This window comes from Lithobates pipiens, unplaced genomic scaffold, assembly GCF_037356315.1.
Source record: "Lithobates pipiens isolate NorthernLeopardFrog02 unplaced genomic scaffold, aLitPip1_a1.2 Scaffold_8, whole genome shotgun sequence".
Lineage (NCBI taxonomy): Eukaryota > Metazoa > Chordata > Amphibia > Anura > Ranidae > Lithobates > Lithobates pipiens.
The window spans coordinates 285,768,116-285,780,801 of NW_027507903.1; the positions used below are offsets into that span (position 1 = coordinate 285,768,116).

The 12,686-nt window shown below is 42.0% G+C and overlaps 1 protein-coding gene across 3 annotated transcripts in view; it reads right to left on the reverse strand.

Annotated features, from left to right (window-relative positions):
• Positions 1–12,686, reverse strand: part of NR1H4 (nuclear receptor subfamily 1 group H member 4) — a 105,983-nt gene that overhangs the window by 53,238 nt on the left and 40,059 nt on the right. The window contains exon 2 of one of the 3 annotated variants that reach the window (XM_077472288.1): positions 3,222–3,328. The exons of 1 other annotated variant lie outside the window; for it this stretch is intronic. In XM_077472288.1, coding sequence (XP_077328414.1) covers positions 3,222–3,255 — 34 coding nt within the window. In that variant the 5' untranslated portion in view covers positions 3,256–3,328. Of the gene's footprint in view, positions 1–3,221; positions 3,329–4,054; positions 4,209–12,686 lie in introns of those variants that run through there. One more of the 3 variants, XM_077472289.1, reaches the window with a different exon arrangement.

The window sequence follows — 12,686 nt, forward strand, 5'->3', positions numbered from 1 at the left end:
ATGGAAGAAAGGTATCTTCAGTAAGTTTCTTATTACAGCCTAATGTCAAAATGTGCAGTCAAAATAACATTTGTAATAAGATATACTGGGGCATATTGCTGCTGAGGATTGCTGAACTGGCCAATTTTTGCTCAGTGTACTGTACACCCAGCTTTACTTCTAATGTTGTCGCCTAATTGCTTAATAAATGCCCCCAATTGTTTTATCCTCAAAGGTACAATCGCCAATCCAAATAGGGTTTTTACTTTTTTACCTTTTATTCTGTACTTCCTTACCGCAGTCCCAGGCCTGGCTACTGTGGTTGAAAACAGCTTCTTTTAGGGATCAGAGAAGTAGGAGCAGATTGGTCATCGAAAATGACCCTACTACCATCGGGTGGCAAGGAGGTTTTTTTGCAGCACCTCCTCAAATGTATTTTATGCTCCCTTTGAAATGGTGACAGTAGGTCCATTTTACACTTTTGTACCCTTGTGGGATCTAACAGGGTGGCCACCCAAACGTGGTCCTTCTCTTTGATGACCCATATCCAGGGGTCCTTGCACAGATATTTGAGCATAAAAGGCCCCATTTAAAAAAAATTGCCTGCACGGAGGATCCTGATTCTTCATCAGTCTCGCCCTAGTCATGTACCACTCCCAGGGGTTGCAAGGGGTAAAACTTTCCCATTGAATCCTGCCCCATTTCTTCATTCTCAAAGTCAGCATCTTAATAATAATCCTCTTATTCTGTGTCAACCTTTTGCTGCCTCGTTGTATTCCACAAGCTGCTGGAGAGCAAGGATGGCTTTCTGGGCAAAATTATGGCATCTGGGGGGTGGATGGCATTCTGGGAAAAATAATGGTGGCTTGGTACCTGCCACTGTGCTGTGCTTTAAACTCACAGAAAGGGGAAATTCAATGAGCTGTAATGGCAGCAGCTGCAAACCCAGCAGTTTTGCCAAGGTCCCTGGGCATGGAGGTTACAGATATGTTAAAAAAGCCCAAATACACTGCAGAGTTTTATGGATTGGCCCCTGGACAAAGCTGTGACCTCTAATCCCGCCAACTAATCATAACCAACCAGTATGCAGGGATATAGTGGGGATAACAGAAGAGAAGGAGAAAGGGACACCTTAGTAGCACTCGCAGAAAAGTGGCTTCTCTGCATATGGGAAGATAGAGCAAGAGTAAACAAGTGTATTAGCTGCACTTGCATGAAAGTGACTGCTCTGTGCCTTGGAGGTGTAAGAAGAGCAAGGCATTGTTAGCCAATTCATTACCTCTCTGTATGCTGGGATTGTATAGTTTAGCTTGAGGAACCTGATGGCCACTATTACCTGCACTCGAAGAACCTCCGTTTTTTACTTTAGGCAGGCCTAACTTTTTTTTACTAAAGGGGATTTTTAAAATGTTTTAAATTTAATGGCAGCTACAGCAATAGTGGGGATAAATATGTGATGCTTTGGTGCACAGTACTGTATCACAGTATGCAGTGATGTGCTGAAAACAAAGGGCAGCTTTGCACATGTCAGCAACAAGTGTACACTGCTGTGGCCCCCAAAACCAAATCCCACATTTCCCAAACCCTCTCCCATCCATTCCCTATTCAATAGTATTAAATATAGATTTCAGTTATTATATTGGTAGAAATTGGCCACTGTCAGGACAGTACGCCAACACTTCAATAAGCAGCGTCTAAAAAGAGACAAGGCAAGTTTTATCTTGCAATAAAAATCTGAGTATATTATCTGAGAGACAATAGCCACATATGTTGTTTCATAGATGGACAGTATGTAAGCAGCTTGGCTAGGCTGCAAAAAGAAAAGAGAGAGAGACAGAGTGCATTATTTGATAGACAATGGCTGCAAATTTTGTACAGTGACTGGACAGCATGTAAGTTGCTTGGTTGGGCTGCAAAATATGAAGGAGAGACGAGGCAGGCTTCATCTTGAAATAAAAATTTGAGCCTACTGGGTCAAGATTGTGTAAGAAACAGAGTGCATGGGCCAGGATTGTGTAACACAGAGATTTTAGGGGTCAGGAGTAAAAGGAGGGGGTCAAAGTACAGCATTTTCTTCCTGTTTTCAGTCACATGCAGTGGGCTGGGAAAAGGAGGAGATTACATCATCCATTGACTGAAAAGCCAGAAGGAGTTTGCACTCTTTTGAACCTCTTGCATCCTTGTAACCAAGGATGCAAGGTGGTGTAAACTGCTTGAGTCATAGTAACCAAGGGTGCTAGATGGTGTGAGCTGCCTGACTCCAAGCAACCACCTATCCCTATATTAGTTGTTCAACCGCTAAGGGCAGTGAGTGGCATTCTAGCAACCAAGGGAGGGGTGGCACTCTTTTTGACAGCCGAGGTCCAGCTGCGGAAACATTGTATGGCACCTTTACAGTGCTGAAGAATTGGAATAGGCCTCAAACTTTGAGAAACAAAGCAGGATTTACTGTGCAGCAAATATTAGAAATTTGGCAGTTGAGATCCAGCAAAGAAAACACTGTGTAGCATCTATATAGTGCTGGGGCACCGGCCTAGACTACAAGAGGTAGCACAAGCTGGATATATGGCAAGTATAATTTTTTTTGGGGGGGGGGGTGAGGTGGGTGATAATTAAAAGTTTACTCTGCAGCCTCAGCTAAGACTGGTTAATTTTAATAAAATTGAGTAGTGCTACACTTTCAGGAAACAGGTAGATTTGCCTCTCCATAACAAAACCTCAAACCTCCTGATGTTCTAAAGGTCCTTTCAGGCAGCACACTGGCTTCAGGGCAAGTCAGGGCTTAGGTCTGGTGAATTTCCACATTTAATTTGACAGGAGAGAAAATTTCAAACGCACTGGATCAATTGTGAACCCATGGTAGCAGTAAACCGGAATCTCATTCCTAACAGTGATCACCAGACCAATTAGGTAAATCGCTTCACATAGCAGTAGAAACCTGATAGGCGTTACAGCACTTTCATATTCTTTGCAATACTAATGAAACATTGTTTGAGCTTTAAATACATCTTTACCTATCCTTATGTCTTTAGGCTAGCCGAAGAACCTCACACATACACATGAAGAACAAAGTCCATGCAGATTCTATAGCACTCAAACCAAAGACACAGCATGGCAAACCAAAACTGCTAACAACTTTGCTACATGTGAAGAGCAAATCACTGTTTAGAGCATAAAACATTGACTTTTATGCTAAAGATACAGTAGGTAATATATGATGTATTAATTCATCCTAGACTGACCTGATTTTGCTATGATTGGTTTTGGATGGCTCATGAACAAGTCTTGACAAATAAACCACAGGTCAACTTTGTAAAGTAACTGATCAAGAAGATGGCCGTTTCTGCATCTAATTAAAAACAAATCTCAAGTTTTCAGGCATACCAGCCAGTTAGCATGTGCCAAACATACTGTATACTGTTATAGATTCAATTACCATACTGAGATTCCGAAAGTGCCGATCTGACATTATGACATCACAATTGCTCGGAAGATGACACATGGAGCATTCCCCTGTTCCCATGGAGTACACATGACTGCTAAACTGCTTTACACTACTGTAGATATTCGTGCAAACTTTATTCCACACACAATAAATATATGCTTCATAAATGCACTGGCTTAAAATACATATTATTTTATGAAACACATATTGCATAAGATGTTACACATTTGAATTATTAAAAAAAATGGATTAAGGTTCTATTTGAAAAAAGGAGATCACAGCTACTGCAAACCAGCAACATTTTGGGAAATAACTATATCACTAGTTGCCATTTATAAATACTTTCTAGGCGAGGTGGGTAAAATTCCTTGAATTTCATGGCAAATGTTTGAATCTTGCATAAGATCACTCTGAATGCTATACTAATGTCCTAAAAGAGGTATTTAAGTACCTTTTTTGACAGGAGACTTTTATCTTAGCTGTCAAGTTATACAAGGCAGCTGCAAGTTTATGTGAAAGTTTTACAGAAGTAGTTAAAGCTGTTTTTAAATATGTCACCGTCACAAAAAAATGCTTTAACATGAGGTGCAATGTTCAAGATCTAGATAATGCATATAAAAATACACCTACCGTTTGTTTTGCTTCTTCTCACCATTTCCATAATAAAACTAACACCCTGCTTTAAAAATGTCTTTTCGTTTACCGTACAGCTCTTCTATACACAGTGATTGTTGCCTTTGCATTCTCTATCAAGTTGAAAATGAGAGTTTCCTTCTATACCTGGCAGGCTAAGGTGTGACAGAACAGAGGTTATATGCTGATTACTGATTAACTTGTCTGAAGTACAGCAAATTGGAATTGCTGATTCGAAGAATAACTGATTTAAAGTAGCAATATTTTCAGAACCTGTTATATTTGTTGTTTTAGCCCCCATTCACACCGGTGCTACTTGTCATGCGAATTGACGACATGACAAGCTGTGCCCCATTGTCAGCAAAGGAACTGTTCATACCACAGCCGATGCAACGATTATGAAAAAGCAAACAAAATTCTCATTTTGTTTTCACACAAATCGGGTTTTCTTTTGGTGGTATTTAATCACCACAGTTTTTTTTATTTTTTTTAACATATTTTGTAAATAAGTAAATTTTCTCCTTCACTGATGTGCGCCTATAAGGCTGCACTGATAGGTCGCAACGATGGGCCCTGATGAGACAGCACTGAAGGCCCTGATGAGGAGGCACTAATATGCAGTACTGATAGGTGGTACTGATGACGACACTTATGGGCAATGATAGTCAGCACGGATAGGCGGCACTGATGGGTGGCACTGATGAGCAGACACAAAAAGGCAGCACTGAGTTGCATCACTGATGGACCACCTGAGGGAACACACATGGCAGACTAACCATGCTGATACTAATTTTGAGGCAGTGGTTTAGCATTGTCAGCCTGCAACAGGAAGCACTTTTTACTGGCAGGATCTACAGGTAAAAAACTTTGAGATAAATGCACAAAAAAAATTGCTTATGAGACTATTTTACTGTAGAGGTTCCTGAAACATTTAAACAGAGGACCAGTTCACTGTTCCTCAGAATTGAGGGGAGCCTGAAAGTGGCCAGTGGGAGTAGAGAATGCCCTGATTTCAGCGGGAGTAAAAATATGACCTAGTGCAGTGATGGCAAATCTTGGCACCCCAGATGTTTTGAAACTTCCTTTCCCATGCTGCATCATGGGAAAGGTATTTCCAAAACATCTGGGGTGCCAAGGTTGGCCATCACTGATAAATAGTATTGCATTGTTGGTGTCAGTAGAAGAATATTGCCCCATTATTGGTCCCAGTGGAAGGAATAGTACCCCACAATATTGGTTTCAGTGGGATTTGTGCCCATTTTTGGTGCTAGTGAAAGGAATAGTGCCTCAATATTGGTGTCAGTGGGAGGAATAGTGCCCCAAGGACTGAATAAAAAAAAAAGAGCTGAATCCAGCCCACGAGTGACAATTTGGATACCGCTAGTATACAGTGAGGCAAGATGCCTTGCCAAACATACCTACAAACAAATTTATGGTGGACATACACTTTGTATGTAAAGTGCATGATCTTTACTGTATCACCAGGGCTTCACAAAGTTGAGTTAAATATAAATAAGCATGAATATATAGTTTATTGGTTAAGCCATTTTTTAGCCACTGTCAGGTACCAGTGTATAGTCCTGTAACTGGCAGCTGTTCAAAGCGTTTGGTTTAACTCTGTACAGGGAACTAAACTGTCTATTATCTTCAATGGCTGGGCATACACTGAGGTGTCCGGGTCCCTAGAAATATAAGAACACATAGCTATGAAGGTGACAGTTGTGTCTGGTCTGAATCTGAGATTTGAATACATTACTTGAAGAGAAATGCAAAGGGGTATAATCAGGGTCGGACTGACAACTCATGGGGCCCCTGGGCAATAGGAGATTATGGGGCCCCCAGGCAATCAGAGATTATGGGGCTACACAGTATACACAAACACACACACACAGTATACAATCACACAGTATACACAGACATGTTTCTATTGGCTGAGAAGGTACTGGAGAAGTGGGGCAGCTATAATCTCTGGATGTTTAGACCAAAAGGATGTCGGTAAGGGACATTTCAGAGAGAGATGTAAAAAAAACACAGATTTTTACATACTGTCCCTGGTTTTACTGAGGCTGGCAACCCTGATGGGGCTCCCCTAGCGGCATGGGGCCCTCGGGCAGTGCCCGAGTGGCCCAATGGTCAGTCCGCCCCTGGGTATAATTCATGGCTGTCCACTGAAAAGTTGTAAGAGGTGGGGCAAGTTAAAGCAAGTTAGAGGAATCAGCTCTAGCACTGATGGTACTAAAGCTTCTTCATCTGTTGGATGTGGCACTCAACAAGCTTCTGATTTTTCTCCTTTTCATACTTTTCTTTTTTCTTCAGGTAATATAAGTGTGATTTTTAGTGTTTGCATTTACTGTTCACTGTATTTCCTTCATATGAGACAGAGGCCATTTCCTCAGCAAGGAAAGATAATTGAGGTGATCAACCCACATGTACTCTCTGACTTGTAGGCGTGGCCTCTTTCCTTCTATTTATGCGTGTAAAGGCTAATTGTCTTTATCACATTGCTGCATCAAAAAATGAACGTTTAATAGAACAGAGTGTTAGCAGAGCTGCCATTTGTAGTTATTGTAAGTTAGACATTATCAGGCGTATGATTGTGACTCAGTTCATTTGTAAACCAAAAGTGATTTGGAAAAGCTATGTTAATATTTAAATTGGTGACTTGTATAAAGCCATTTCCTGTGTTGTATCATAAACCTTTCTAGGTCTTTAGATGAGTCTACACAAAGAGCAATTCTGTGCAGTAACCAGTAACAACAATAGCTAAAAAGGGTGGCATTTCATAGATATTTACTTGATGCAGTGATATTACAGGTATTTTATTAATTTAGCAGAGTAGACAGTTGTCCACAATTTGAATAGAGACTTGAGCCTGGAGATCATAGAAACTTAAAGGGTTACAGTCATACCCCACTTTTAACCACTTGCCTACTGGGCACTTCCTGCCCAGACCAATTTTCAGCTTTCGGTGCTCTCACACTTTGAATGACAATTACTCAGTCATGCAACATTGTACCCAAATACATTTTTTGTCCCTTTTTCACACAAATAGAGCTTTCTTTTGGTGGCATTTGCTCACCTCTGGGGTTTTTATTGTTTGCGCTATAAATGAAAAAAGACCGAAAATTTAGGAAAAAAAACGCATATTTCTTTGTTTCTGTGACAAAATTATGAAAATTATTAATTTTTCTTCATAAATTTTGGCCACAATTTATACTGCTACATATCTTTGGTAAAAATAACCCAAATTAGTGGATATTATTTGGTCTTTGTGAAAGTTAGAGAGTCTACAAGCTGTGGCGCGAATCATACAAAATTGATCACATCTGATGTACTGGTGGCCTATCTCAATTCTTGCGACCTGAACAAGTCAGGAAAGTACAAATACCCCCCAAATGACCCCTTTTTGGAAAGTAGACATTCCAAGGTATTTAGTAAGAGGCATGGTGAGCTTTTTGATGTTGTTCATTTTTTTTCCCACAATTCTTTGCAAACTTAAGATTGTTTATTTTTTTTATTTTTTTCCACAAAATTGTCATTGTAATAGGTTATTTTTCTCACATGGCATGTGTATACCACAAATGACACTCCCAAAAAAATCTGCTACTCCTTCTGAGTATTACGATACCACATGTGTGGGACTTTTTCACAGCCTGGCCACATAGAGAGGCCCAACATGCAGGGAGCGCCATCACGTGTTCTAGGAGCATAAATTACACATCTAACTTGTTGACTACCTATTACACTTTTGAAGGCCCTGGAGCACCAGAACAATGACACGTGACACTGATGACAGATGGCACTGATACGTGGCACTGATGACACGTGGCACTGATGACAGATGGCACTAATATGTGGCACTGATGACAGATGGCACTTATACGGTGGGCACTGATGACAGATGGCACTTATACGTAGCACTGATGACACGTGGCACTAATACGTGGCACTGATGACAGATGGCACTAATACGTGGCACTAATACGTGGCACCGATGACAGATGGCACTAATACGTGGCACTGATGACGCGTGACACTGATGACAGATGGCACTGATAAGTGGCATTGATGACACGTGACACTGACAACAGATGGCACGTGACACTGACAGGTGGCACTGATGACAGATGGCACTAATATGTGGCACTGATGACAGATGGCACTATGTGGCACTGGGGACAAATGGCACTGACAACAGGTGGCACTGGGGACAGATAGCACTAACAGGTGGCACTGGGGACAGATAGCACTAACAGGTGGCACTGGGGGCAGGTAGCACTGGGGAGGATGGCACTGGCGAGGATGGCACTTGGGCGGATGGCACTGGGGAGGATGGCACTGGGGAGGATGGCACTGGGGCGGATGGCACTGGAGAGGATGGTACTGGAGAGGATGGTACTGGGGCAGATGGCACTGGGGGAGGATGGCAGTTTGGGAGGATGGCATTGGGGGAGGATGGCACTGGGGCGGATGGCACTTTTTTTTACTTTTTTTTTTTTTTTTTTTTACTTACGGCCGCTGCAGCCGTTCATCTCTCCCTTCTCACACGCTGTCTGTGTGAGGAGGGAGAGCGGCGCTGAGAGATAATCTCATATGTTTACATATGAGATCATCTCTCATTGGATAGGCTGATCAGGCTGTAAACGGCTGCTGTGATTGGCCGTTTACAGCGATTTGTGACTGGCTGTGTCCGAGGGACACGGCCAGCACAGAACTTCCCCAATGCGTGCTCCCGGGAGCACGCATAGCGGAAGTAAACAGGAGGACGTCCAGGGACGGCCTCCTGGCAGATGGCGTCCGCTCTGTAGCCATCTTTCGGCTATAGGGAGGGCGCAAAGCGGTTAAGTACACAATGGGGATTATCTGCTAAAGCTGGAAAGTGAAAAATCAGGCTCACTTCTGAATAGAAACCAATGAGCTTCTAACCTCAGCTTGTTCAATTAAGCTTTGGTAATAAAACCTGGAAGCTCATTTATTTCTATGCAGAAGTGAGCCTGATTTTGCACTTTCCAGCTTTAGTAAATAAACTCTATTGCATACTGAAAAGTGGGGTATGCCTGTATTTCACCTTTACCAAAAAATGCGTCTTGAAAAAAGGAAACCATCAATTATTTGCCTGTGTGTCAGGAGCCTCGTACACACAATCGTATTTTCGGCAGGGAATTGTGTGATAACAGACTGTTTGCCTGAAATCCGTCCATTAGTATGCTCCATCAGGCAATTGTTACAAATTGAACAAGGTGCTGTAGATCACAAGTCTAAGCCCACGTACACACGGTCGGAGATTTTGGCAACCAAATCCGTCGGATTTTGCCCGTCGGATTTAGTCTGACGGATTGTGCCCGAAACTGTTGCATACACACGGTGGGGCCAAGTTGTCTGATTTCGCGGTTGCCAAGAACGCGGTGACGTAAGCCGTGTACGGCGGGACTAGAAAAAGGAAGTTCAGCACCACGTCCGGCACCCTTTGGGCTCCTTCTGCTGATCTCATGTTTTAGTAGAAGTTTGGTGAAAGACGATTCGCGCTTTTCAGATTAGTGATTCAGATCGCTACTGCTCTTCAGTTTGTGCTTGTCTTTGCGTACCTGATAATCAGTGCGTGCAGTCATTAAGTATTTGCTTCTCATTGTGGACTCTATCTTGGTATAGTACGCTTTGAAAGGCATTTTTTATTGTCTGTCTGCTTCTGCTATTCAGGTCGTCCTTTCAGGCCTTGCTGTTTAGCGTTGCTTTCTGGTGTCCGTTCTGACCAGCCGACCGTTTTCCAAACATGTTTCGTCTACGTACTCATCGTACAGTTTGTGCTGTGCAGGGGTTCTTACTTTGACTTTGACACAAGCCAAAGGGCTTGTGTCAAAGTCAAAGTAAGAACCCCTGTACAGCACAAACTGTACGATGAGTACGTAGACGAAACATGTTTGGATGACCAAGAATTGGTTCCGCCAGCGTCACCAGTTCTCCCACATGCTTTTGCTCCGTGAGATCCGCGAGAATAATCCTGATCATTTCTGGATTATTCTCAGGATGGCGGACCCCGTTTTTCACTGTCTGCTGGCTTTGCTGTCCCCTTATATCACCAGGCAGGATACCTGCATGCAGCAAGCCATCACTCTGGAGCAGAGGCTCATCGCCACGTTGCGCTACTTGGCGACAGGGAGAAGCCTTCAGGACCTCAAGTTCTCTACAGGCATCTCCCCCCAGGCTCTGGGGATCATTATTCCAGAGACCTGTTCTGCCATCATTCAGCTCCTGCAGAAGGACTATATTCTGCTAAGTTTTATCCTTAAACATCACATTCTATGTATTTCATGATTGCTAATGTCTTGCATTTCTTTCCTCATTCCCTAATTACCATCATTGCAATATGCTCTAATTCATATGCTCTGCCCCTTTGTCCTCATGCAGATTTGCCTCACTAACTTCCCCACCATGCTCTTCTTGGCCCCTAAAACTATAGTCTAGTCACTTGACAATGTCTTTTGTCAGCTCCATAGTATTGCTTTCCCCTAAACACCCCCTAAAATCTCTACAAATGTGATGTGTGTGCTTCAATTCATGCAAAGTGACCTTTTTTGTGTTTTTTGGAGTTGTGCCAAACTCATTAGGAACCCCCCTCTCCCCAACTGCTACCTCAGCTGATAGCAATCTTCTATCTGATGACCCAACCCAATACACACTCTAAATACCTTTTTCATGATAACATTTATGGACAAATTAACAAAAGCATGTAGTGTAAGGGCCTGCCTCAATACTTTCAAATGCTATTTTGATTTTTTTAACACATTCATTTTCTTGCTATGTAATAGCAATATGTCAAAATGTGCTTCCATTTTGTTATTCTGACACTTCTTACCTGTCCGGTGGGCTGCCAATAGTGTAACTAAGGAGGGGCTTCACAAAGTATCACACATTATTTAGGCATTCAGCTCTCAATCAAGTGGAGAGGGTTACCTGTCCTAAACATCCCCCCTCATTTTTTAGCAAGGGCCCGTCAGATGGGGGGGATGGAGGGGTTAGGACTCTCATAAGGGGACCTTATACTTTAGGCTTTAAATACTCAGTTAAAAAAATGTTATACTAATTTTGTAAAAAAATGTGGGTGTCTAATCTGCATGCAATGTTGATTTGTAAAATTACTATTTTTTTTTCTTGTGTCACTACACAGTGTCCTTCAACGCAACAGGAATGGCAGACTGTGGCCTCCCACTTTGCCATTTTTCGTCAAGTTGTGCCTTTTTCACCAACAGTGCAAACCCAAGTTCAGAGCGAGATGAGGGGACAGTCTCTTCTTCAGCTAATCTTATTATGTTGTGGGTCTGCTACACACACACACCTTCTTTTTGTTAACTAATGTGTAGTGCATTACTGATCAAAATCATGCTCATTTTCAGCACCATGGCAGGAAAATGTCATGATTGTCCAAATTTACACCATACTGTGGGTGCTTTTTACTAAAGGCACATCCACTATGCACTACAAGTGCACTGCAAAAGTACACCTGAAACTGCACTTGGAGTGCAAAGTGGAGTTGCCTTTAGTAAATCGCACTCCTCAGCACAAACTCAAATTTCACTACAAATACATTTTAATCCCAATGAAAAAGGAAGCCACACATTGTTGAGAATTCAACTTTTTAATACAAGCACATTCATATGTGCGTTTAGTAAAGGTTTTTACAACAAACCAAGATATTTGGGGTATCCAAAACCGAGTTTAATCATATTTATTTTTTACTTGTTTTTTTGTGTAAAAAGGCATGTATCAAAGCATAAAATACAGAACACAGGATCTTACAAAGTTCAACTTGGAAAAGTGAAGACAATATCAGACATGAGTATGTACAAACTGGGCTGATATTGCCTTCATCACACGGGGTGTGACCCCTGAAAAATCCAAATTTGGAAGATGCACACAGTGTGTCAACATGTGCTAACTCCAATCATGGGGGATCAATGTACATGCTTTGGGGCTGCAACCCCTTTATCTCAGACACTTTACACAAAACATGTACATTGATCCCCCATGATGGGAGCGCATGTTTACACACTCTGTGCATCTTCCAAATTTGGAATTATACAAAATACAACATTTTTTTTTTTTAAAAGCAAAAATAAAACCCTATCTAGTTTTTTTCGTTTTCACACTCTCCCCAAAACATCAATGATGTTCTTCATTTTATTTTTAACATCATTGATGTTTTGTTGTACAATTTCCAAATCCCTATTACACCCCATTATCTCCCCAATCAAGATCTGGGCACTTTCACTGGTAAAACGGGAATCTTCCTCCACATCACCTAGAAAAAAAAAAAAACAAACACACCATGTAATCCAAATATGGTGATATACATTGATGAGCTTACTGGAAGCTGTGTTCTCCGACAATCACCTGTTATGGTGACAATTTGTCCAACCTCCACAATCTCTCCTTCCTTCTCCTCCTCCTGCTCCTGCTCCTCTGTTTCTTCTTTTGGAAGTTGGCCTTCTTTGGGAGGGGTGTGGTCCCTGGTGTCCTCATACTTGCCGAGTCTTCTCTCCCCTATGAGAATGTAAACAAAGATTAATTAGCACACAGAGGGCAGAAATAGGAATCTGAAACATTGCTTGGAAGTGTTGTACAATTGTGTTTT